The sequence below is a fragment of the Chanodichthys erythropterus genome, chromosome 6, assembly GCF_024489055.1.
Source record: "Chanodichthys erythropterus isolate Z2021 chromosome 6, ASM2448905v1, whole genome shotgun sequence".
Lineage (NCBI taxonomy): Eukaryota > Metazoa > Chordata > Actinopteri > Cypriniformes > Xenocyprididae > Chanodichthys > Chanodichthys erythropterus.
In genome coordinates this window covers 13866909-13894683 of record NC_090226.1, presented here as the reverse complement: position 1 = coordinate 13894683, position 27775 = coordinate 13866909, and the positions used below count along the sequence as shown (strand labels likewise).

At 37.4% G+C, this 27775-nt stretch overlaps 2 protein-coding genes across 3 annotated transcripts in view; both read left to right on the top strand.

The window, feature by feature from the left end:
- The window catches only part of cntn2 (contactin 2), a 33973-nt gene extending 12605 nt beyond the window's left edge, over positions 1-21368 (top strand). Inside the window, exons 2-23 of one of the 2 annotated variants that reach the window (XM_067387311.1) lie at positions 1396-1496; positions 5186-5327; positions 6452-6627; positions 6756-6851; positions 6968-7180; positions 7297-7399; positions 7536-7717; positions 9334-9470; positions 9765-9894; positions 10107-10257; positions 10394-10521; positions 12037-12212; positions 12678-12798; positions 13368-13526; positions 14649-14798; positions 14954-15024; positions 15180-15414; positions 16202-16317; positions 16786-16870; positions 17804-17916; positions 19343-19511; positions 19608-21368. In XM_067387311.1, the coding sequence (XP_067243412.1) occupies positions 1439-1496; positions 5186-5327; positions 6452-6627; positions 6756-6851; positions 6968-7180; positions 7297-7399; positions 7536-7717; positions 9334-9470; positions 9765-9894; positions 10107-10257; positions 10394-10521; positions 12037-12212; positions 12678-12798; positions 13368-13526; positions 14649-14798; positions 14954-15024; positions 15180-15414; positions 16202-16317; positions 16786-16870; positions 17804-17916; positions 19343-19511; positions 19608-19711 (3015 nt within the window). In that variant the 5' untranslated portion in view covers positions 1396-1438 and the 3' untranslated portion in view covers positions 19712-21368. Of the gene's footprint in view, positions 1-1395; positions 1497-5185; positions 5328-6451; positions 6628-6755; positions 6852-6967; positions 7181-7296; positions 7400-7535; positions 7718-9333; positions 9471-9764; positions 9895-10106; positions 10258-10393; positions 10522-12036; positions 12213-12677; positions 12799-13367; positions 13527-14648; positions 14799-14953; positions 15025-15179; positions 15415-16201; positions 16318-16785; positions 16973-17803; positions 17917-19342; positions 19512-19607 lie in introns of both variants that reach the window. The other variant, XM_067387310.1, reaches the window with a different exon arrangement.
- Positions 21369-23383: 2015 nt separating this feature from the next.
- chia.1 (chitinase, acidic.1) lies at positions 23384-27775 on the top strand. The gene is made up of 11 exons (XM_067387309.1): positions 23384-23408; positions 23516-23545; positions 23777-23981; positions 24128-24184; positions 24385-24550; positions 24632-24756; positions 24839-24962; positions 25043-25225; positions 27130-27246; positions 27334-27460; positions 27546-27775. Exons 1-11 carry the CDS (start codon positions 23384-23386, stop codon positions 27752-27754), a joined length of 1368 nt encoding a protein of 455 aa, XP_067243410.1. The 3' UTR covers positions 27755-27775.

The following is a 27775-nucleotide window of genomic DNA, read 5'->3' as shown; positions in this document are numbered from 1 at the left end:
AGTGTTGCTTTTGCAATATTAAAACAATTTAAGAAAAAAAATTAAACATTTATTAAAAAAATAGTAAACTCTAAAACATGTATGTATTTTATTTTATTTAAAGGAACATACTGTAGTGAAAACAAGTTTGAAATATAAGCATGTGATAGTGGGGAATTATTGCACTGTTTTCGGGTCCCAAGCTATCACTGATAATAGAGAAGGGAAGACGGACTTCAAAGAAATGTTGTTAGCTATATGTGTGTTTGAGGCCATATACTGTAAATCACAGTGTAACAGAGAACTCACTGTAAATTTGTAGCATTGGTGATTTGTGCATTTTTTGACAAACATTCCCCATATAGTCATGCAAAAATCTACTGGCAGCCAGCACACTATACAATGCTAAGTAGAGTGCAGTTGAAAAGACTGTGACAACACACCAAATAGTGCTTATAAAACAAGCATTTGAGTGCAGTCAGGTGGCAATCAGAGTCTTGTTTGATGTAATTAAGAAATTTCTCTGATGAAAGCCCCTTTCTCTCTCTTGTAAACCTCTACAAACGACTGCTGGGATGCTTCTAGAGGACTGTTCACATCACAAACAGCACATCTGTGCTGGTGCTTCATGGTTCTCAACTTCGCCTGCAGACTTTCCGGGAACCACAGAGCAACGGCCCTTGCTGCGATTGCCATTACTTGAGCCAGGAAAAAGATGTGCAATTGCCAATTACAGGGCTGATGGTGGGGGGTTATGTTGCACAGTGGAGGATACAATCCTGCAGATGTGAGGACCGGATGGCGAATGGTGCAAAACAGCTGCTGCCCGCCGCTTTCTTGTCAATTTAGCCGTAAAACAATTTGTGGAACATGCCCCTGTTTTATTAGCCCCTACTCTGGGCCGTGCATCAGCAGGCGACACATCGGGGTGAATATGACAGTGTAGAATAGGTTTTCATGGTGTCAGAAGAGTACAGTGTCAGAATAACTCAGAATCTGTCGACAATTGAAAACACATGGCCATGCATCCTCTCATTGGTTAGTTATGTTAGTTACCAGGCTGTTTTGATTCTCCTCTGCTGTGAGGTTTGAAAAGGACAAAGAAAAACAGAATATATCCACAGCAAGCTTTATTAACTAGTAGCCTATACCTGCTGAACAAAACTCATCGCAGATCAGCCTTAGTCTCAACTATGGATGAAACTGTTGTGGTTTTGACAGTATTACAGTTTCATATTTTAATGTTCATGCAAACAAAAAGTGCATAGTGCTGCTATTTGTTGGTTTTCAAAACAACTTCACCTGATGAATTGATTTCAGTGTATGTACCATTTCATCTCTAATCTCAACCAAGGGTTGTTTTTTATTTTCGTTTTTTTTTTTGGGAGTGTCATCTGGCTTTCTGTTTTTCTCTAGGAGCTGAAAGCATCTCTCGTCTGGGTGTGGTTGCGGTAAGAGGATGAGGATTCTGTTGTGTCTGCTGTCTCTCAGCTCTCTGGCTCTGAGCTACGCATTGGGTAAGTATGATGTGATCTGATGTCTTCCATCATCTCATCTCATTCAAAACATACTTAGCCCTTCCCCCATTAGCCAAACTTCGTTACCACTCACACATTGTTTTTTTTTTTTTTCTGTATTCCCTCCGCTCCAGCATTTCCTTGTTAAAACATCATTGAAATGTAAGTTGTCACATTGATGGTGTCTGGGATGTGTGGTTTTAGGGTTGTGCATCAGTGGGGGTCCACAAATTCAAATTAATTATTCATTGTGTTATCTTAGATCAGTGGGCAGAAGGGATTTGATTTACTTGAGATGTGTTTTTGTCGGCTGAAGTAATCCAGGCCCCATTAAACATTGATAAAAATGGGGTTTTGTCCATAATGCTATTAACTTGGCTAACGGCACTCTAGTTAAAGTTGTCCTAGTCTCACAGGCATAAAATGTGGTCCACTTTGCAGCAGATTGTGGCCAGGAACTGCCGTCTGACCAAAATAAGTGACCAAGCAAAGTTTGTTTTATTTTTACACACCTCTCAATTTGTACATATATAATATGCACCTAGGAATATAATAGGAATTATACTTACCACCTATTTCAGAGACTTTTGTTCTCCAGAAAAACTGCTGATTCAACTACTTTTACTTTGACTACAGACTTTGTTTCCAGGCGGACAGGTGCAGCCAGCCAATCAGAGTGCAGTTTCTGCTTATGTTTGCTAGATCTATATTGCTCATTGTTCAGATATAGTACATACACAACCATTCAAAAGTTTGGGGTCAGTATGATTTAGTACTCAGTGCAGTTTTTGAAAGAAGAGTCTTATGAAAAGACCAACATTGCATTTATTTGATCAAAAATACAGTAAAAAAGTAACATGGTAAAATATTACATCAAAGGGATAGTTCACTCAAAAATGAAAATGATGTCCGCCTCATCTCGTTTCGAACTGTTAGTCTGTCTTTGAAACACAAGAGATTTCTGTCCCTCCTTTGACAGTCCATCTATGCACACCACTTTGATGCTTCATAAAAGTTCATAAAGAGGTAAATGGAAGCTCAAGCATACTTCCTTGACATACAAGAACCAATGAGGTTCATTCTTGTGTGTTACGCAGCACATTTGAGCTTCCACAAGAACCAATGAGGTTTGTTCTTGTGCATCAAGCAGTTGAGCTTCTGTTTAGGATCGCTGATCAATGTTTATATGTGAATAAAAGCCTAAATTTAATCTGTTCATCATGTAAAGCGATCACATCTCTTCAGAAAAATTGGACTAAAACCACTCAATTCACATTTTTTTCATGATTCTTAAAAAATGGGTATTTATTTGAAATAGAACGTCAGTGTAAACAGCAAAACTGTGTAATGGGCATGGAAAGGAACAAATAATGTGAAAATATACACAATTACTGTGTTTCAGTCTAGCCCACAGAAGTAACTACACATAGAAATTGTGATGATCTGTTGAGAGACTTCAGTGGAAAAGAACTTAAGTGGCAGTTTGGATCTATTTATCCCCATTACTGGAAGCAGCCAACACACCACTGAATTTCACTGCAATCTCAGAGCAGAAAACCTCCCAGGGAGCCAGTTCCCCTTCTCAACTCATTTCTCCTCCTCTGTCTCTCTCTTATTGCCCCAGATTCCTGTGGGTCTTACCAGAGCTGCATACACACACTCATTTGAACACGTATGGAGATGTAGATCTCCAATGAATTTTAAATTATAAATTCATGAATCTAAGCATACACACTTCTTAAAAATCTTAATCTATTACATTTTTAAAAGGTTTTTTTGTCTTGTTTTAAGTATGTTTAAGAATAATGTTTTACTGGAAAAGAAAATAATCCCATAAGATAAAACAGATAATTTCTTATATATATATATATATATATATATATATATATATATATATATATATATATATATATATATATATATATATATATATATATATATGCTTTTCAGATGATTTTTTTTCTTCTTAAAAATTCTGTTCTCTAATTTATTCATAAACCTTGTTCAAATTTGTTAGATTTATTTGCCAGTCGGGTAAAACATCTCTGAAAATCTCTGAAGTCTTAATATATTATGCAATTTACTAAATATAAATCTATCTTGTTTTAAGGTTGTTTAGATATTTTTACTGGAAAACAAGACAAAAATACTGATTATTTTTTGTAGTACTCAAATCCATCACAAACTGCAAATCCATAAGAAACAAAAAAGCAAAATTACAAATGCAGATGTGCACACTGACAAGTTCCCAAATAATCCAAACTCATTCTTGACCCAGTTCATAATGCATCAGATGCGTTCACAGCTACCTGGAGACTTTACTGTATGTCTTCAAACTCCCCTGTTCCCCCTCGTTCTGTCAAAATATCTGAGTGCATGCAATTATATCTGACAGCTTGTATCCCCTGCTGACTTTCCCCGGGTGGAGAACACTCCCATACTGAGTGCAAATACACTGTAGTTGTTAGGCACGCATGGCCCCCCGTATCTGTCTGTTTGGCACAGTACTCTAGCTGTCAAAAGAGGCAGTACAAAAGACCTGAGCATGACAAGACTACTTGAGATACATTACTCTCAAAGATATTTTACTATACCCTTGACTTTTATTTAGTGTGCTTTTAGTAGTTAATCATCTGGAGATATAACCAGAAGGTTGTTGGTTCAAACCCTTTGAAGAATGATCTTCATGTAAAAAGGCCATTAAAGGGTTAGTTCACCCAAAAATGAAAATTATGTCATTAATGACTCACCCTCATGTCGTTCCAAACCCGTAAGATAGTTTAAGATATTTTAGATTTATTCCGAGAGCTTTCTGTCCCTTCATGGAAAATGTATGTATGGTAGACTGTCCATGTCCAGAAAGGTAATAAAAACATCATCAAAGTAGTCCATGTGACATCAGTGAGTTAGTTAGACGTTTTTGAAGCATCGAAAATACATTTTGGTCCAAAAATAACAAAAACTACGACTTTATTCAGCGTTGTATTCTCTTCCGGGTCTGTTGTCAATCCGGGTTCACGACTCCGCAGTGAGGCAGCTGACGTAAGACACTGCTGATGTGTTATCCGGTGCGTCCAAGCTTCGTTTACAATCTGAGCGAGACGCACGCTGTATTCAAGCTATTCTACATTGTTTGTATTTTGGTATTGCTATATTTTTTAAAATGGTGCGTATGTGTGCATGTCCTAATCGCCAAAAACAACCACCGCGGCGTAAAAGTGCATTACCAATGCCGAAAGATGAATCAATTCAGTGGAATCAGTTCAATGGAAAGGATTCCAGAAGAGAATAGAATGCTGAATAAAGTCGTAGTTTTTGTTATTTTTGGACCAAAATGTATTTTCTATGCTTCAAAAACTTCTAACTAACCCACTGATGTCACATGGACTACTTTCATGATGTTTTTATTACCTTTCTGGACATGGACAGTATACCGTACATGCATTTTCAATGGAGGGACAGAAAGCTCTTGGACTAAAGCTAAAATATCTTAAACTATCTTACGGGTTTGGAACGACATGAGGGTGAGTCATTAATGACATTTTCATTTTTGGGTGAACTAACCCTTTAACACTACAAGCTAGACTGCTGTTTGTTTAAAAAAAAAAAAACTCTTTTTTTGGTTAAAATGTGACAATGTTTGTTGAAATGTTTCTCTCAGACAGTGTTTGTGTGCACTTTTTTTGTAGGTGGGGATGTGTGTGTGTCAGGTCATGACAGTGGGCCGGTGTTTGAGGAGCAGCCATATAGTCTGATTTACCCTGAGGGGATGCCAGAAGGCAAGGTGACCCTGAGCTGCCAGGCTCGTGCCAGCCCTGCTGCTATTTACCGGTACTCAGATCAGATTTTTGTCACTTACACTTTATTGAACAAAACAGGATCTTTACTTACTGTACTTAGTATGACCTATCCTTTAACACAGACATTGTAGAAAGTATTTGTACAAAAATAAAGTATTTAAAAAATCAAAACATCCTTAAAACAAGATACGATTACTTCTGGATGATAAATACATTACAGTTAAAACATTTTTGGTGTTTATAAAACAAGTCTTATGTTCGGCAAGGGTGCATTTATTTGATCAGAAATGCAGCAAAAACAGTAATACTGTGAAATAATATTACAATTTAAAATTTTCTGTTTTAATATATTTTAAAATGTAATTTATTCCTGTGATGTCAAATCTGAGTTTTCAACATGATTACTTCACATGATACTTCAGAAACCTGAACCTGTGCTGATTTGGTGCTCAAGAAACAATTCTTATTATTATCATCAATGTTGAAAACAGTTGTGCTGCTTAATATTTTTGTTGAAACCATGATACATATTTTTCAGGATTCTCTGATGAACAGAACATTTTAAAGAACAACATTTATTATTTAATATTGTAAATGTCTTTATTGTTACTTTTGATCAATTTAATGCATCTTTGCTGAACAAACGTAATTCTTTAAGATAATGAGACTTAAGTTTTGTTTTCTCACAAATTTGTTTCTCATTGATTATGTATGCTTAAAAAAAAACAACTATTGGTCACTGGGGTCAAGTCAAGTCAAGTAAAATTTATTTATATAGCGCTTTTACAATTGGTAATTGTTTCAAAGCAGCTTTACATATTAGAAGCACAGAAAAAAGGGAAGTGGTTAAACATAAACTGTACAAACAAGCGTGGTAGTATGTAACATATACAAGATGCTGCTACATTAAGCCAATGTCGGCTGACTCCCAGGGGTGGAAAAAATAAACCTGATTCAAGATATGTTCTCTGAAAAATGTTTCAATATACAAGTTTGCTTCTCAAGTATTTAAAAACCTCCTTTAAATCAATATTTTTAAATAGATTGTCTGCAAAGTGTACTACTTGTTTGCAACTAATAAATAAATGATCGATTATCCACTTTTTGACAATCTCCTGGCTATTGAAGTTAGATCTCGTATGTGATTTCTCACAGGTGGCGTGTGAATGGCACTGAAATAGCATTTGTTGAGGATTCACAGTACACACAGGTCGCAGGAAACCTTGTGATCAATAATCCTCAGCATGGGCGAGATGGTGGGTCATACCAGTGTCTCGCCATCAACCGCTGTGGCACCATTGTTAGCCGTGTGGCTAACCTCAAATTCGGCTGTGAGTACAACTCAAACAATTACCGTTGTCCAAGTGTGAAAATTAGGCCTTTCTGGATAAAAGCAGCTAGATGAAATTGCACACTACCACTGCGAATTATTGTGTGGTTTTTTTTGTGTTTTTTTTAGATCTCCATGATTTCCCTCCTGAGAGCAGAAGCCCTCAGACGGTCCATGAGGGTATGGGAACCTTCCTTGCCTGCCAGCCACCAGCTCATTACCCAGGTATGCACACACACACTATCAGTTAGCAAAACATTTCCCTCTGTATTTAACCTGATCAGTATATTTATTTCCTCAAATGTTAATATTACATCTTGCATCCATTTGCTACCACCAAGCTTTGTCCTACCGCTGGTTCATCAACGAGTTCCCCAACTTCATCCAGCCAGAGTCGGGCAGATGGTTTGTTTCTCAGGTGACGGGTAACTTATACCTTGCTAATGCTAGAGCCAATGACACGGGCAACTATTTCTGCTTCACCACCATCAATATGGACATCAGCACCAAGAGCATCTTCAGCAAAGCCGTCCAGCTCACTGTTTACCCTGAAGGTTAGCTCAAAGCTCTGTTTCCCTCTGAAACATGAAACAAGCTCAGCTACTTGCTGTTATCAAAATGGCATTTTATAAAAATACATCTTATATCTTGTTTTTTCCCCTTGGTACAGCAAACCCAAGGAAAGCCTCCCCGAATATCCGAGTGCGTTTTCCTGCTGAGACATACGCATTATCAGGACAAACTGCACAGCTGGAATGTTTTGCCTATGGCAAGTAAGTCCCCTTGAGCTCCCCAACTTCCCTTCAGAGATCACTGCTACATCGGTTCAACATAATCCATAACTCAGTCAGCTATAAAAATGGAATGTTTTTGTGATCATCTAGCTCGCTCTTTACGTTCCTCCCTTAGTCCCATTCCTAAAATCCGCTGGAGGAAGGTGGATGGGATTTTGCCCCCTAAGGTCGGAGCAAGTGCAGAAGGACCCATCCTAATTATTCCTGAACTGAATTTTGATGACGAGGGCATGTATGAGTGTGAGGTTTACAACTCAGAGGGCCGTGAGACACACCAGGGACGCGTCTCTGTGCAAGGTAGGCGTGATGTCAGAACTAGATTGATTTTTTCTAAAAGATTTTCCTCTCATTACCTTTAGTAGAAGTTTGATGTGACATAAAACGTTGTGTATGACAGTGTTGTTATTGTTAACTAAACCTATTAAAAATTGTTTTCATTCATTGAAATAAAATAAAATATACACTGCCCTCCAAAAGTTTGGAAACACCCCTGGTAAAGTGTGGTTTTGGATGATATGAGCATAAATCCTTATCATTTTTTGGTGCAAATACATTAAAGTAACTTGCCATTATCATTGAAGACCAGCAATAATAATTTTCATTTTGATTACATAATAATGTAATCAAATGCCCCTTTGCCAGCTGTGATGCCTGGTTACTGGTTTAAACGTGGCCCAGGTTTGTAAAAGATTTTTGGGTCAGCACACCTTAGTATCTTCAACAATTGATTGCCAATTAAGTTTAGAATACAATGAACCAATTAGAACCCAGTTTAGGTCAGATAGCTGCTAACGGTGGATATTTTGATTAATCGAAAATTAAATTTTTTTCTATGAATAAACTGTTTATGTAATAAAATATGTTTTTGGGGTTTGTGTTGTCCCTTATCAGTGCAAAATTATCACAAATTAAAAAGGATTCATGCCAATATTGTCCAAAACCCCACTTTTCTAAGGCATTTCAAAACTATTGGAGGGCAGTGTAAATATTAGATGAAAAACTTAAAGTGTCCCAGAGAACTCTGTGGCATCTCTGCATAGAATTGATGTATAGCTAAGCTTTCTCCTTGCGTAACAGAGATTCGAGTTGCATTTTTTGATGCAGCGGCAGACTGGGTTAAGTGACAATGGTTTTCCAAAGTACTCCAGAGCCTATGTGGTTATTTTTAACACACCAGCATGACAGTTTCTCACACAATGCCATTTGAGGCCTCGAAGGTCACGCACATTCAACAGAGGTCCTGTCTTGCCCTACACGGACTAAGATTTTTTTGAATTCTCTGAATCTCTTAACAATATTATGTATGGAAGATGGTGAAAGACCTAAATTCTTTGCAGTCTTGCATTGAGAAATGTGATTTTTGAATTGCTTGACAATTTTCTTAGTGGTGAGCCATCTTTGCTCGCTAAAACAGAGCCTGCATCTCAATGTGCATACTATCCATCCTAAATAGTATGTTACACTAGTAATATTCAATACTATTTAGGGCGGATAGGGTGGATAGTATGCACATTGGGATGCAGGGAGAGCCTGATACACTCACCTATCATTACCAATTCACCTGCTAATTGCAGAATGTTTCAAAACATAACTTGGATATTCTATAATCTTTTCACTTTTATTGTGCCTTTGTCCTTACTTTTTTGGAGTGTTGCAACCATCAAAATCAAAATTTGTTTATATTTACAAAATACAATTAAGTTGCTTTGTGAAAACATTAGAAATCTTTTCTTTATGCTTTTATCAGTTAAATAAAAGTTCAAAAGAATCAACAAATCACAGATTCTTGTATGTAGTATGTACATATATAATAGTATGTATAAATAATACTAAAATAATACACTGGTGTATATGAAATTAAATGAATACTTCTTTATCTAATAAGCGTACTGATGTGTGTTCTCGCTTTCCAGCCCAGCCTGAGTGGCTTCAGGTCATGAGTGACTCTGAGGTGGAAATCAGTTCAGAGTTACAGTGGAGCTGTGCCGCTGCGGGCAAACCAAGACCCAGCATTCGCTGGCTCCGTAACGGACAGCCCCTCATCACACAGGTCAGCCATGTACACACACACACATACACATATACTGTAGCTGGATCATCATCTGACAGTGTGTGTTATCAGAAATGAACAGGACCTCTAGCTGTCAAGACTCAGACTGATATATGTTAACTCGTTTTTAGAAAACTCTTCATGTCTTGGAGGCAGTGAGATGTGACATTGAATAACCTGCTCATTATCTTTCTTCAACTGTAGGTAGATTGATAAGAGAAATGTTGTGTGGCCCTCTGCTGGCATTAATATGCATGTGCATCATGTCACTAACACAAACATACCTGTGTGCAGGACCGTGTGGAAGTGAATAACGGGCGTCTGAGGATCGGTAACCTCGCCCTGGAGGATTCTGGGATGTATCAATGTGTGGCCGAAAACAAACATGGCACCATTTACTCAAACGCTGAGCTCAGAGTTCAAGGTGAGCACAACTGAATCGCAACATAAAAACAAATCAGAATATTATTTCATAAACATTAACATGTTTGTCTTGTTATCTACCTTAATGCACTTCAGATCCCCTTCTGCCTATCCAGTCATGCCTGAACCCCAGTTATAGTATGATCTGTGTTTAAATCCTCTCTGTGTGGTTACCCATCTCCCTTCCTGCCCTGTCCTGTCGCCCTATTTCAGTCCAGGCTCCGGACTTCAGGTTAAATCCAGTGCGTAAGCTGGTCCCTGCTGCCCGTGGTGGACAGGTTAAAATGGAGTGTAAACCTCGGGCGGCTCCCAAACCCACTCTCTTCTGGAGTCGTGGCACAGAGCTACTGACCAATAGTACTAGGTAATCCAGTATTTCAGTATTTCATTCCAGTGTTTCAAAGACCTCCTATATGTCTCAAACACAAAGTTTGTGAGTTTGTTTGAAGATGCTTTGAGTACAATGATCTCAAAAAGACCATATGATGAACTCTGTCCAGGATAACAGTCACTCCAGATGGCATTCTGTGGATCTTCAACATCAGTCGTGCAGATGAGGGGAAGTACACCTGCTTTGCAGAAAACTACCTTGGCAAGGCCAACAGCACAGGACACCTGTCTGTCAGAGGTAACATAACCTACTTTTTTGGTTTATCTATTTTAAAGGTCCTGCTGAAAAATCCAACTAAAACCAGCCTAAGCTGGTTGGCTGGTCTTAGCTGGTTTAAGCTGGAAGTAGCTGGTTTTAGCTGGTCTCCCAGCCTGGGTTAGCTGGTGTTCAGCTGGTTTAAGCTGGTCTCCCAGCCTCCCAGTCTCCTAGCTAACCAAAACCCCTCTAAAACCAGCTATGACCAGGCTGGGAGACCAGCTAAATATTAGTGCCAAACAGATAACCTGGCTGTGTGCTGAAGGATTGTGCAGAAGAGTTCAAAGACGTCCTCTCAGACATCTTTTACATCTCTTTGAGCCAGGCTGTTGTCCCTACATGCTGTAAAGCTACCACAATTATACCAGTCCCCAAAAACCATCTCCATCTGGCTTCAGTGACTACCGTCCTGTTGCACTGACTCCTATTGTCATGAAGTGCTTTGAATGGATAGTCATGAAACACATCAAAACCAGCCTACCTCCCTCCTTGGACCCCTTCCAGTTTGCATATTGGGTGAACCAGTCCAGTGATGATGAAGTTTCTGCTGCTCTTCACTTAGCTCTTTCTCACTTGGAAACAAAGGATTCTTATATGAGAATGGTTTTCATAGACTTTAGTCCGGCATTTAACACCATTATCCCACAGCATCTAATACAAAAACTGGACCGACTTGGCCTGAACACCACCCTGTGCAACTGGCTGTTGGATTTTCTTACTGGGAGACCACAGGCAGTTCGGGTTGGCAAAAACACATCCAGCACCATCACAATGAATACAGGGGCCCCCCAAGGATGTGTTCTTAGCCACCTGCTTTTCACCTTGCTAACCCATGTCCACACACCAATGTACAGCACTAAATTTGCGGACAACACAACTGTGACACAACAGCGCCTCTATTTTCTCCGCAAACTTAAGGAAAGCCAGTGTTCCGGTACCCATTATGTGTTAATTTTATTGTGGCACCATTGAAAGCATCTTGACCAGCTGCATCATTGTGTGGTTTGGTAACTGCACTATCCACAACCAGAAAGCCCTGCAGCGCATAGTAAATACAGCAGAAAAGATTGTCGGTGCCACACTACCTTCCCTCAAGGATATTTTTAATATCCGATTAACCCGGAAAGCAATGAGCATAGTGGGTGATTTCACCCACCCTTCACATGGCTTCTTTAGCCTTAAATGTGTAATATCACGTAAAACCAATAAACAGTGTTTGTTATGGGGAAAGGTCATTAATGGTTAAGAAAAATCTTTACTGTTCTCGACACAACTAGACTTTTTAGCCTTGTTGCAAGTAAACACCTTTTGTCATCTGTTTGTCTGCACATTCATTCTGTACATATCTTCTGTTATGCCTCGATTTCATGCCTGAGTGCATTTTCAGCTGCATCTAAACCTTTAAAATGCTAATTTTAGTAGTCATCAGCATTTTATTGTGAATTCAGATGCATTCAGTATAAAAAGTTATATTTTTCACCTTGTTCTGTCAAACAGATGCCACAAAAATCACACTAGCACCCTCTAATGCCGACATCAATCAGGGTGAAAATGTCACTTTGCAATGCCATGCATCACATGACCCTACTATGGACCTCACCTTCACCTGGGCCCTCAATGGAGTTCTTTTGGACCTAGAGGAACCAAATGGACACTATCGGCGCATGGAGGGGGTGAGCACTTGGCATGAAAAAATGTTTAAAAACTCTAAAATGTAAACTTTTTTTTAATCTAAAAACAACTTAGAGCTCTTTAATAACTGCATAGCTGCTCTCTGACAACCACCCACAACACTTAGCAGGCAAATACCACTTAGACTCTCTTCATAAAATGTGAAAATCTAGTTATGTTCTTAATATTTAAAATTAGCAAGATTAGTAAAACCATCTGAATTTGTATTCCAATAGCAGCAGGCTCCTCTCACACTCTGAGATTAGCTCTAATAGGATTCACTTCAAAGTAAATCCCTTTTAGACATGATACAGTCCATTTTAAAATCCAAATCTGAAGCTTCAACAGATTAGGCACATAATAATAAAAAATAAAAAAACCCCATAATAAATGCTTTTATTAAGTTAAAGTAGGCTAATATTCTTTCTAATAAAGTTTACTTTTCTTTTCACTGTCACTCTATACAGAAAGAGACGATTGGTGACCTGGTGATTATGAACGGACAGCTCAGTCATGCCGGCACATACACCTGCACGGCCCAGACGGTGGTGGACAGCGCGGTGGCCTCGGCCAAGCTAGTCGTGAGGGGTGAGGGCTTCCAGCTGGCTGACCAGTGACAGAGACCTTATTAAAACTCAGTTTACCAGCCTGTGGCCTTTGGCTGTTTTACTGCCCAATTCTTGTGTTTTACCTCAGCTTGATCATTTTTGGCCAGGCAGCTCTTGGCACTCAGCCCTGTGAGAATTGATGAAACGTAGAGTCATGAAATATAAATTTAGCAGATCTATATCCTTGAGGTTTGGTTTCCATTAGCCTGTTTGATACAGATATATTTATATATTTATATATACATATATATATATATATATATATATATATATATATATATATATATATATATATATATATATATATATACAGCTATGGAAAAAATTAAGAGACCACTTAACATTGATTTCTGAACTTGGAGTGGTCTCTTAATTTTTTCCATAGCTGTATATATATATATATATATATATATATATATATATATATATATATATATATATATATATATTGTATATAAAAAAGAAGCCCCAAATACAACACTTTAATATGAATGTATGAAAAAACTGTTGTAGATTCTCTGGTAAAGCTGAATGTTTCTCTCTTTATAGGCCCACCAGGACCTCCTGGAGGTTTAGTGGTGACTAGTGTCAACGACACATCGGTTGAGTTGAGATGGAGCCGTGGATATGACAACCACAGTCCCATTGGCAAGTATATCATCCTGGGCCGCTCATCACAGACTCATGACTGGAAGAGGATGAGGACAGGTGAGGATATGAGTCTTTAGGTGTGTTGCAAACACAACAGCTGCATAATGTTAGAATTAACATTTTTGCATAATTATTTTTACAAAGATGCTTAAAATCAATGATATGAATTATGAATTCATATATTCATCAGGGTTTCTCAAACTTTTTTGAACTTTTATTTGTTTATAACACAAAACACTTCATTTGCATAAAGCATTGCAAATTATATAATCAAATCATTCTTCCCACACTGTCAATCAACTTTGCAATCTTGCATTCTTTTTAGATTTTGGTTAGATTTCGATTCACAAGCTTTAATTCGATTCTGTTCCGATTTCGATTCTGCTTGATTCGATATTGATTAATTGGGATATGTATCAGGTACAGTACATGACAATATTTTTCAAGGGAAAAAAAATATCTTAACTGATGCTTTACATGAAACCCAAGTTGGTACATTACTATGATATTAAAGGTTAATATTAACTGATTGGCTACTTACATTAAAATTACACATAAGGAAGTTTTTATAATAATGTTATAATTATAACTTTTAAATGATATAATTATATTTCTTCTCATTTTTTATCATATAAATATTTAAAAAGTGGTTGTCATAGAAACATGACGGATTTATTCAAACATAAGTGAAATATTGAAGAACAGGTTACAGTGAATATGCAATATAATGCATATGTTTAACAAAATGCTACTTTCTAGAGTTCATTTTTCTAGCTAACTATTGAGTTTATGGACATTGAATGGCTAAATTTAAAACGTAAATGTAACATTCATTCATCTGAAAACAGCATAGACTAAAAGATCAGTTCGATCTTTTAGTCAAGATCGGATTCATCAAAATGAGAATCGATTAAAATCGTGAAATCAATATTTTTAACCCAGCCCTAGTTTTTGGTACCCTGATATTTTTTCTAATTTTTAATCCCTTTTTATTTCAGTCATTATTGCACCCACATCACTTACTTATTTATTTAAACTTTTCATTTATTTAAACTTTTCACTACCCCCTCGGCTATTTCATAAAATCCATCCAGTTTGAGAAATTTATTTGTATTATAGCATCATTCATGATGTCATCCTCAATGTTTGCCTGTCATTGTGTGCTAATGGTTCCTCCAGACCCTGCAAACATAGAAGGAAATGCTGAATCTGCACGTGTCATAGATCTTCGACCCTGGATGGATTATGAGTTCCAGGTTATTGCTAGCAACATCTTGGGAAGTGGAGAACCAAGCATGCCCTCCCAGCCTGTCCGAACCAAACAAGCAGGTCAGAACTAGTACAAATTTGTTTGTGTTAAGAATTAAACTGAATTAGAACCAAATTGACATAAAATATTAGTGTGGTTCCACATAGAAATATGTTTGGTAGATATTAGGGTATTATTTCCCGCTATGTAAGTTGGTTATTATTTTGTCTTGCAGCACCGACTGTGGCGCCCAGTGGACTTGGTGGAGGTGGTGGAAACCGTAATGAACTTATCATTACATGGACTGTAAGTGTCACGGTTGCTTTAACTGCATATAAGATTTGCTTTATACTTTAATCTGTATATAGAGTTACTAACAGATGGTCAATCAATGTGTCTTTATTACTCAACCCTCACCTTCTGTTACATAAAAAAACAATTTCCTCTGGTATGAATTGCAGCCCATGGTTAGGGAGTATCAGAATGGAGATGGCTTTGGTTATATCCTGGCGTTCAGAAAGCAAGGCATGCCAACATGGACGGTGGTGAGGGTGCCACATGTGGAGTCATCACGATATGTTTACAGCAATGAGAGTCTGTCAGCCTACTGCCCTTTTGAGGTCAGAATCAAGGCCTACAACAAGAAAGGAGAAGGTCCCTTCAGCCAGATTGCAGTTGTACACTCTGCAGAAGAGGGTGAGAAATGTTACGAAGGATTATATTTTGTGCAATTTTCATTATATTCTGATTAGACATTGCTTAACCACTAGAGGGCAGACAATGGAGAAACGTGTCAAAGAAACGTCTAAAAAGGTCATATAATGAGGAAACAAATGTTCCTCTGCCATTTTAGATAAGAGCATTTATTACACAGTGTGAGTTTATTGTGCTATTATTAAGTTATTAGTTTATTAAGCATATTAACTTTCAGCACAGAAAATTTCCTCCCAAAAACATTGAAACAAAGCTGCAATAATTTCTTGCCCAGAAGTTCTACAATACATATACAATCATACAGATAACGCACAACCACTCACATTTACGCATGAATGTTTAGTGTTCCACTACTGAGGTAGTGAAAGTTAGAAACACAAGAATTGATAATAACAGAGAATAACATGAGAAAATACTCTAAACTGATCTGTATTATACATTCAAAGTTTATTTTAACAAGGTCCCTCATCATTCGTAGAACCATTTGTGCGGCACAATTGAGCCTAGATTATTTTATGTGTCATAGTGCAAACTCAAACATGCAACTCGTGTGTAAGTGCAACAATATGCACGTGAAGAGGGAGTTTATAGAATTCAAACCATCAGAGAGGGGGTGGAAAACGATCTACAACTAAATTGTGACTTTTATTTTTGTTTTTTACCAGCCTCATAAAATGAATTCAGAAAATTAAATGATGAACAAATGTATGATATCTTCACTTTAATGCCTCAATAACTGATCATCTTTATTTTTTTATGTTTTCCTCAGAACCTACCATGTCCCCACGAAGGATTAATGCCACTGCTCTGACAGCTTTTGAAATTCTGGTGTCCTGGGACCCCATTCAACATCTGAACATTAATGGAGTACTTCGGGGTTATGAGGTCAGTACAGATCATTCTGTCACATCTCTTTTTGTATTTGTATTGGTGAACATTGTGTATCATTGTTGGCCACCTGAGGTGGCACGTCATGTGAGCTTTGCCCGTTGAGTGTGCAACTAATAGAGATGCTGTTATCTCATTAGTTCCTTTTTATGAACAGCACATCTAGATCAGATCAAGGAACATTAAACACATTATTTAGATAAGACATCTCCTTTTAGATAAAACCATGCTTGAAATTCACTGGTATCAAAGGGTATTTTTTGCAGTTTATATTTAATTGAATAGGCTAATACATGACAATAATTTTTATAATTTTGCATCGTCAGGTGAAAAATATGATTCCATTATTTATGTTATTTTTGAGTACAGAGTTCACTTTTTTTTTAGTTTCTATTAAGGATTAAGGTTGGGATTAAGGATTAATATTGGGACAGGATTAAGATTGTATTCTTGCTCTGGTTACAGATTCGTTATTGGCGGCAACATGAACGTGAGGCAGCTGCGGACCGGGTGAGAACTGCAGGGCTGGAGAACACGGCACGTGTCACAGGTCTGAGGCCTAACACTCTTTATCACGTCACCGTATTGGCCTACAACAGCGCAGGCACTGGCCCGCCCTCCCCGAGAACTACTGTCATCACCAAGAAACCTCGTAAGACCTCATTTTCGGGCTCAGGGAGCACTGGTAGCCTAGTTGAAATGTGATTTACATGGAGTAGAACATGTTACTTGAAACTTCTGGAACAACTTTCCTATCAATTAAAAATGGCGTTTTAACTTTGAAAGAATGTTGAAACAACGTTAAAAGAATGTTTAATGCTAAATGTTGTAAATACGTTAACGAAATACTTAGAAAATCAATGCTGAAGTTAAGGATCTGTACAAAAAATAAGACATTTTGAAAAAATAAAGACTTGATTCGATTTCCTAAATTTTAAATTCAACAGTGATTTAACCTTGATCCATGACATTAAATCGCTCATGAATGAAATTCCAACTTGGTACCCTTTATATCAGAGGGCAGTGGTTGATAAGAATGTTGTTCCAGGAAAAACAAAGGGTAATTCATGCCTAACTTGCAAAAGCTAGTACCTTAATGGTGGAAAAGTTGAGAGAAGTAAAAGATCTTGTTGCATCACATCTCGTTGTCATGATATTTTGAGTTTTCTTAACTTTTCATTCTGTAAGTTGCCATCTTTACAGTTGACTCAAAAACTGCCTCTATTAATTTTCATCCTCCTCCATTGAAAAAATAAAGTGTTACGTGATCTGTTCAAGTTGGCTGACCTACTTCTGAAGATTGCTGTTACTATCCTAGAAATGTAATAAGTTTGCAACTAAAAACCGATAACTAGAACAATCTGACACTTCCATAACAGTTCAAATGCCACCAACAGTTTTATATGTACTTCACAACTTGACATTGTCACTGAGAACTGTGTGAAAGCAGTATACTTACTTTTGCTCATATCTTCATTTCTAGCCCCCAACCGTCCTCCAGGTAATGTCTCATGGAAAGTTGATGGTTCCTGGGTTACTGTGAGGTGGGATCATGTTAAATCCATGGACAATGAGTCTGCTGTTCTGGGTTACAAAGTGAGTGACACACAGTGCCACCGGACACTACAGCTATCTGTTTGTTGTGTACGTTTGTGTTGGATCACCTGTCAGCGTCTGTATGTAATCAGAATATTTGCTCAGATTCAGTCATTTCAATCAAAAGCAAGATATCATAAGGTATCATTTCATACCTCTGAGGTAAGAATATAATAAATGGCATCCTCATATCACGTGAGAAGAGAACACGTGTTGTGTCTTATGGAAAACAAGACCACCAACCCTATGTGCTTTTTAACGGTGAATAAACATTTAAACCAGTTGTGTATATCTCATATCTGATTTTCCTGTTGAAAAAAACAGCTTATCGTATCTTTTGAAGCATAGCAGCTGGTTTAAGCAGGTTTATGCTGGTCCTTAGATGGATATGAGCTGGTTTAAGCTGGTCAAGTACTGGTCCTTAAACAGCTCATGACCAAATAAGGACAACTCAAAACATACCTAACCAGCATATGCTGGTATTGGATTGAGGTCGTCTTTTGTCAAGATTTCTATCAAGAGAACATATACAGATTCCCAGAATCTGATCAGATCTATACCTTAAAAGTCACTACAAGAGTCTGCCAAGTACATAAATGTTTTGGTTTATTATTTTAAGTTAAAATTTCCAAAATGTAAACATTTGCATGTTCACTGTTCTCCACAGTTTGGGAAACTCTCCATTAGGATATAGTTCATCAAAGTAACTTCTATCAGAAAATAACCTGTACATCTAACTTTGCTCTTTATTTGGAGATTAATGTCTTGTTATGACTCTTGATGTCGAAGGTAGATTTGAGAAGAAACTCAAATTGTCTGATGTTAAACTATGAAAGACAGAAATGAGAGTCAGTTCAATATGTAAAATGAAAAACTGTAAGTGTTTACATTTCATAGCTGTTTATTTATGTTTTATGTTTTTTATTTAATTCAGTTCCTTACAGAACTTTTGTAAGCACAGTTGTGGAATATATAAAGATCTTTATATAAAGTTGGATATGTATCCAAATCTATCCAGCTTTATCCACTTACATACAGTGTACTCGCCTAGGGCGATATATAATATATAGCAAATCTCAATTGCTTGATTAATTGTATGGTCACAAAATCAATCAATTAATCAATTTTTATTTATAGAGCACCTTAAAAACAGCCAAAAGGAATACAAGGTGCTTTCCAGTAAAACACAAAACACGAAAAATGTTAACTACATTTTTGCCCAGCTGAAGGCATGAAGATATTAAGATGATATAAAGATTAACATCATGATTTTCTCTAAAGCTACTTTTGAAACCATGTGTATTGTGAAAAGTGTTATACAAATAAATTTGACTTGATTTGAAATACTACGCTGGTGTGTTGAGAATTTAATTCTCAAAAAAATAGTTGTCTTTGAGTACAAATTGATACTATATTATTTGTGCAGGTTCTTTACAAGCATGAAGGGCAGTCTGCCTTGAAGATACTAGAGAAAAGCAAGACCTCCATCAGGCTGCCGCTACCCAAGGACAATGGTTATGTGGTTTTGGAGATCCGCTCTTGGGGAGATGGAGGAGATGGAGCAGCCCATGAGACCATAGTGTCTCGAGACTCAGGTATGTGGTACGAAGAGTAGTCACGAGTACTGGTTTTAGTAATGGAACTCAAGAACTAGTGTTTAAGTAATAAATATGTGTGTGTTTGATCCACAGGCACTGGAATGATGGTCCAGAAAAGCGCTGGCACTTCGGGACCACTCTGCACGTCGGTTCTGGTGGTCACCGCGCTCGTTTTCATTGGCTCGTCAGGACTGTGATGTTAGCCAATGATGAGGCATTTCTTATTAATATCACAGAGAATGGAGCAGGTTTTCCTCAGAAGGGGCTGGGCTGTGGGTGGTGGGGGTTTTGATGAGGGACGTCAGAATGGTTGCGTGGGGTGCAAAGTTTTAGAAATTTTGAGAGGTAGAAGATTCTTTTGTATAAAAAGGCTTTTTTACAAGGATGACTGGTCATTGTGGAATACCAAGAGAGTTGTTGTGGAAGACTTTTTGATTGTGTTTTAATTTTAGACGCTTGCCTTATGGAAACTCAAACTTGACTGGTGGTCTTGTCAGCATTTGGTTGTAGTTTCTAAAATCCAACAACAGCTCTGACTTGTTGATTTCCTCATAGGTGTAAATACACATAGATGTATTGGTGACATTCCATACTGGATAAAACAAAACCTTTTTTAATACTTTGTTGCTACTTCATGGCAGCATGTGGACTGCAAAATGATCCAAATGAGTGTTTACCTTTTTTATTTATTCTTTTAATTTTTTGTGACAATGTAATTGGAAGCAAGAGCGGATCATGATTTTTATTAACAGTGTTTTGTATCTGTGTTGAATGATTGTAGCATTCTGCCTTTCCCTCAGTGTTCTAGTTTTTAAAAATGAAAGGTCTCATGAACACAGCGGTACAACAGAAGCTGATTTCTGTGTTGTTGTTAAAGTGGGCTTGGCTTGCCAAAGTTATCGCTCTGTTATCTCATTCATTATTATTATTATTAGGCTTACATAAAAATGACGTCCATGGGCTGTTACTTTCTTTCTTGGCACATTACAAAACACTGGACATTGATCAATACTGAAGATAACATTCATGGACAAACAAGTTAATTATTATCCTATAATCTCATCATTTATTATAAGGTATTGTTTTCTTCCAAGGACTAAATCATTGTCTTGGAAGCTGCCACTAATGGTGGAATCCTTATCATACTTTAAGTGATAAGGTTCCATTGGGCTTAAGGAATTAGGAAACATATGGCTAACATTAAATTATGTGGGTCCTGGTGAGGGTTCTGGGGGTCTGGGGTCTGTTTAGTCTGACAGTCTGAGGTCCCAGGACACTTGCCTGGTCCATAATCCAGCTCTGCCTTTTAAAAAAAACAACATAGACGTAGATTTTTTTCTTTTATTTATGTTAATATTATTATTTTTTTAATTAATTAAGACTAATCTAAAAATTCTTTCAATACTGTGGCATCGACTAATAAAGTACAAACTGAAATGCACTTTCAGTGTAGCAGGTCAAATCTGACAGTATTTAAAATCATTCCATGTGCATAATTCTACAGTTCTTTAAAGTTTTTGCATCTAATTTCAGTCTGATACCATCTCATTTTAGTCTTACCAGAAATCAAGAAGGTAAAATGTCTGATTTATGCTTGAATTTTGTATATATTTCTTTCTTTTCTCTCCTCTGCATTGCTTTCTATTAGTGCCTGTTCAACAGGGTGATTTTCCTTGTAATTATATATTTTTTTCTATTTAATGTATTTAATTTTCTATTTAACACACTGTTTTCATTGAGTTGTTAATGTAAATATTGTCATTTTCTGTGTCTGAAGATAGTTCGAGCTCCTTAAAGGGTTAGTTCACCCAAAAATGAAAATTCTGTCATTAATTACTCACCCTCATGACGTTCCACACCCGTAAGACTTTCGTTCATCTTTGGAACACAAATTAAGATATTTTTGATAAAATCCGATGGCTCAGTGAGGCCTGCATTGCCAACAAGACAACACTTTCAGATGCCCAGAAAGCTACTAAAGACATATTTAAAACAGTTCATGTGAGTACAGTGGTTCAACCTTAATGTTATGAAGCGTTGAAAATACTTTTTGTGCGCCAAAAAAAAAAAAAATAGCGACTTTATTCAACAATTTCAAAACACTGCTTCATGAAGCTTTCGAAGCTTTACAAATCTTTTGTTTCAAATCAGTGGTTCGGAATCAAACTGCCAAAGCTACGCCCCCCAGTGGTGAACCATTGAAATTTCGAAACACTAAATGACATAACATAGCCTTGTTTATTGTTGAATAAAGTCGTTATTTTGTTTTTGTTTTTGGCACACAAAAAGTATTCTCTTCACTTCATAACATTAATGTTGAACAACTGTAGTCACATGAACTGTTTTAAATGCGTCTTTAGTAGCTTTCTGGACATCTGAAGGTGTTAATTATCTTGCTGTCAATGGAGGCCTCACTGAGCCATCGGATTTTATCAAAAATATCTTAATTTGTGTTCCGAAGATGAACGAAGGTCTTACAGGTGTGGAACGACATGAGAGTGAGTAATTAATGAAGGCATTTTCATTTTGGGTGAAGTAACCATTTACTTTGTTTTTTACAGCTTCTCTAACACCTTCTTTATAATTATATCCAATCATTTCATATTTTGTCCGTGGGATTTTAACTGTAAATTATGATTCATGATCACTCAGTGGAATTTAAAACACTTTTAGCCAAAAGCTGTGACACATAGCAGCATCATCAGTAGCTCTTTAGTGGTTCTAGTCCCAAACTCTAGTAGCAGTCAGGTAAATGTCACACTTTCTGAATGTAGACGCACTCAAAATTCATATTAGGACTATGAAACCAAAACTAGTGTCCTTGCATCTGTTTTGTACTTCTCTTTCAAGTGATTTTTAATTGCATTATGAGTGCACTATATGTACAATTCCACGACTTTCTTTTCTCTCATCGTTTCCTTAATTTCTGAAATCATTGCTGTGTTTCACGTTGTGTAGTTTGCCCTCTTGTGTTGAATCAGGGCTTTGTCGCTCACAACTCAACAAACTATGTTACAAAACGGCTGTATGTGAGCTTACATGAGTCGATTGACACACTAGCAGTTTCACTCTGAAGGTAACTCAGGTTGTGATGTCAAGTTGTCTCTTCGAACAACCATGTACCCCAGTTGTTGTAAAGGTTGAACCTGTCCACTGTGGACTGAATGTGAATAATGCAGCACTTGTAAATATTCTTCAATAAAAAATTTTGACTGTATTTGAAGAAACATTCGGTTTTTATTGGATTTGGGCATAGTGCATGCATGCATACAGATGTACATGGCTGACTAAGATATACCATACTTTATATTAATCAAAACCTCCATGTATACTTATATCAACATGCACAGATTCCTAGATGCCTGTGTAAGCTTACATGAGCATGCTTTTTTTTTCACTAATATTAGTGTTCTGCCTATTCAGTCTTAATATAAGAAACAAATATGTCATCTGAATATTTTTATGAATTGTTACTGTAATTGAGGGAATACACTTTATATAATACTAATTCTGTCTATTAGCCCATAATAACCTCAAAGATAATACCTCCTTACTGTAATGTGCAAGTTATATGACTCGTTATTAATTTTATTGCCCAATTCTTGTGAAGTTAGCAGTTATCAGCTGTACTTTGGAACTATTAATAATGTATAAGTATACATAATCATGGACAGGTTTTCACCAAACTGCCTATTCTCAGTGCAGCTGACACAGGTAAAGAGACCATCTTTACTGTTTCATTCATCTCTTTATAAATAATATTTATATGCACACGCTATGGCAAAACGTGACATGCTAATACAATTTGATTAATTTGTTGCATTTTACAGCTCTGTTTCTGAAGAATACTGGTTCGGATTAAGACCAAAATGGCTAAATTAACTCTTTTAGCAGGTATGTTGCATATATATTAAAGTTCATTTAACTTGTAAAGATATTTATTTACTATAAATAATATGTTAGTTTATTTCTTATGCATAATCATGTTGTCTTTTGCATAGGACTGGGCATCTTGCTTACATTACAGATTGGTAAGGACCTTCAATAACTTTTTCACTACCCCAAATATCTATGTCAAACATATAGCCTATAAATTAAAGCATAATCATTCATAATAAATATTCCTGAATGATGAATAGGATGTATTTAGGTTGATTGGGACACTTTTTCCAAGTCATCTCAATAGCAAAAAGTGTCCCAATCACCCTTATAACAAAAAATATGACTGTGAGATATAATAATAATATCATAATTTCTGATAGTGGCCTCTACAAAGCTGGTGTGCTACATGACCAACTGGTCCCAGTACAGACCTGGCAATGGGAAGTTCATGCCAGACAACATTGATCCGTTCCTCTGCACTCATGTGGTCTATGCTCTGGCAAGCATCACCTACACTAATGAAATCACGACGGTCGAATGGAATGATGAAGTGCTGTACAAGTCACTCAATGACCTGAAAAGAGTGTAAGCAATATACAATATACACAATAATTTACCATAACCATAATTTACCATCAAGCATAATTGCACAAATGAATTAATCTATTCTTGAGACTGCAACTGAACAGCTGAACCGATCGATTTCATATTGTTTGAATTGTTTTATATAGAAATCCTGCATTGAAGACCTTGCTGTCTGTTGGAGGATTGGTCAATGGCGTCAGTCCGTAAGTTGAAAACGATATACATCTATGCAAGTCATAAATAATATGACTTAACACTATAATATGAAGTAAAATACACAAAAATAATAATTATATGAGCAGAATATTTTTTAATTCATTCCAATAAAACAATAATTTTAATATTATTTAATAATGTTTTAGTTTTTCAAATATTTTGTATTGTATGTCTCTCTGCAATTCAGATACATTAATGTGGTGGCAACTCCAGAGAACCGCAAGACTTTCATCAGATCAGCACTGTTGTTCCTGCGTCAACATGAATTTGACGGTATGGACATTGACTGGCAGTATCCTGGTCACAATGGCAGCCCACCAGATGACAAGCAGAGGTTTACTACATTCATCAAGGTGAGAAGACTAGAATGTCAATGTGATCATTTCCATTGATGAAGCATATGACTTTGGGTCTGACCATGTGGAATTTCTCAGGAACTGAGAGAAGCTGTTGAACAGGAGGCCATAGACACGAAGAAAACTCCTCTGGTGCTCTCAAGCAAAGTGTCCGGCATCAAGTCCACTATTGAAAAAGCTTATGAGATCGCTGAAATTTCAGGGTAAGTTTGGTAGTTTCATCAAGCTACAATAACATCCGTCTATGAAAAGTTTTTTACTTTCTCCTTCTTTCTGTCATTACAGTTTGTTGGACTTCTTGAGCATCATGTCGTATGACTACCATGGCCACTGGGACCCCAAGACAGGGCACAACAGCCCGCTTTTCCACAGCTCCATTGACAGTGGAAGCATCATTCACCACAATATCGTAAGCTCAAAACCCATAAATTAAAAATCCATCATATGAAATCTGAGATCTCTTAACACATTTGTTTTTCTATTAATTAGAACTCCTCTGTGGCTTTCTGGCTCAGCGGTGGAGCCCATGCTGACAGGCTGCTTCTTGGCTTCCCCACATATGGACGCACATTCTTGCTCTCCACTTCACAAACAGGTCTCGGGGCCCCAGCCAGTGGCCCTGCTGATGCCGGCCCCTACACACGCGAAGGCGGCTTTTGGTCCTATTATGAGGTTGCAACACGCTACTTTTAACTTTGATCTAAAACAAGTATTCTCAACTGGGTTTACTTCAGAAAAATACTTGAAGTTACTTACTTTAGGTGGCACTAAAATCGCCACCAGTTTGTAAACTTAATATGTTTTCTATTATTTTATATACAAATTTTTTTTCAATTGAGGCAACTGGCCAAAGTAAAGCCATTTCTTTCGAGGCAACACTTTGAGACAGTAATCCACGCCAACGCACTGTACGTGGGGGTTAGTGGGTCTTCTATTGCTCGTCTGCAGATGGTTCAAAACGCTGCAGCATGTCTGTTAACGGGAACGCGCAAATACGAGCACATTTCCCCTATTTTAGCCTCACTTCACTGGCTGCCCATACATTTAAGGATCCATTTTAACATTCTCTTATTTGTTTTTAAAGGGATACTCCACCGTTTTTTCATATTAAACTATGTTATTCCCTTAACTAAGACGAGTTGATACATACCTCTCTCGTCTCAGTGCGTGCACTAAATCGCTCTGTCTTGCGGCGAAACTTTGTTAGCACTTAGCTTAGCCCAGTTCATTCAATAGGGGCCAAGCAGAGAAGCTACCAAACACCTCCACGTTTTCCCTATTTAAATACAGTTACTCGAGTAGTGTAACTCGACCTAGGACGGCGACACAAAACAAAACGTTGCGCTTTTCTAAGCGTGTAAAATGGATAACTATATTGTATGGCGGAATACCATAGCAAGTGCTCGGGAGCACTTTGACTTGGCGCAGTATCTTCACTCGTGAAAAGTCCTCTCACCGGCCTCCGCTCCCTCCCTCCGCTTCTCTGCTTGGCCCCTATTGAATGAACTGGGCTAAGCTAAGTGCTAACAAAGTTTCGCCGCAAGACAGAGCGATTTAGTGCACGCACTGAGACGAGAGAGGTATGTATCAACTTGTCTTAGTTAAGGGAATAACATAGTTTAATATGAAAAAACGGTGGAGTATCCCTTTAAATCTCTAAATGGTCTTGCTCCACCTTATGTTTCTGAGCTGCTAAACCCTTATAGACCCACCCGTTCTCTCAGGTCAGCTGATCAGCTGCTCCTGAATGTGCCTAAAACAAAACGGAAGCTCCTAAACTGTGGAATGATCTGCCACTGCCCATTAGACAGGCCTATTCATTGTCTTCTTTTAAGTCGTTTCTTAAAAACCACCTTTTCTCTTTGGCCTTTGACACTTGATTTTGACATTTGTTTCTTAATTAGTTTTTCTTGTTTTTATGTCTTGTATGAGTTGAGTATTTTATGTTTATATATATTTTACTGTACAGCACTTTGGTCAACTTCGGTTGTTTTAAAGTGCTTTATAAATAAAGTTTGATTGATTGATTGATTGATTGACAAATATTATATATTTTTAAGTTAACTACTATCAAGGTCAATGGTTATTACACAACCATTAGTTCTGGCCATTAGTGACTCTTTCTGCAGGTTGCATTGATACACCAGCAGGTGGCGACAAGTGACTATTCAAAATTGTTTGAACTAATGATTCAGTGACTCACTCATCAAGATGAGTGAGTCATTGAATCATTCATTCAAACAATTTAAGTACACTGAATCTTTTAGAAACAAAACAAGTGATTTTGTTAAGTCGTTGAATCAGTCGCTCAACCAATTTGTGCAAAAACACTGATTCATTCAAGAACACCATTACTTTGTTACTCAGCAACTGTGCTGTGTGTTTTTTTAACTATTTCCTTTGATGTAGCAGAAATAGAAAAAGTTACTAGCAATATGAATGTGTGGTTTTTAAATGTGTCTTGAATTGAAAATATTTTATGCTCTCAGCAGCCAGTAATTTACCACTGAAAACACTGTAAATGGCTAATCTATGTAAACTTTGAGAGACAAAAGGTAATGAGTGTTGGTTTGCAGATTTGTCCCATGGAATCAAGTGTCACTATTAACTGGATCGATGAGCAGATGGTGCCCTATGCAGTTCAAGGAAAGGCTTGGGTTGGATTTGACAACCGCGAAAGCTTTACAGCTAAGGTAAATCAACTGCTGTTTTCCGGAATTTAAAGCAATGTGATGTTTGGTGAACTTCCAACAAATTTATCTTAATATTTGCTTTAACAGGTACAATACCTTAACTCCTTAAACTTGGGCGGAGCCTCAGTGTGGACTTTGGATTTAGATGATTTTTCTGGCCGCTTTTGTTACAATGGAGCTTACCCTCTTGTCAACCATTTGCGCAACTCACTTGGTAAAAACTTTAAACCATAAAGAGCATAACATTTATTCTGTCTTCTGTTGTATGTTTTAATGTGATGCTATATCTCTTTTCAAAGGTTTTCCACCCAAGCCCACCACTACACCACGTCCCACCACGACCGCTGACCCCATCGCCTCTTTCTGTGTTGGTAAACCAGATGGGCTGTACCCCAACCCTGCTGACGACACCACTTACTTCCATTGTTTCCGTGGAAACACATACCTGCAGAAATGCCAGCCCGGTCTGGTCTTTGTTGACGCTTGTAAATGTTGCGATTGGCCTTGAGCGCAAGTTCAGACCTGCTCT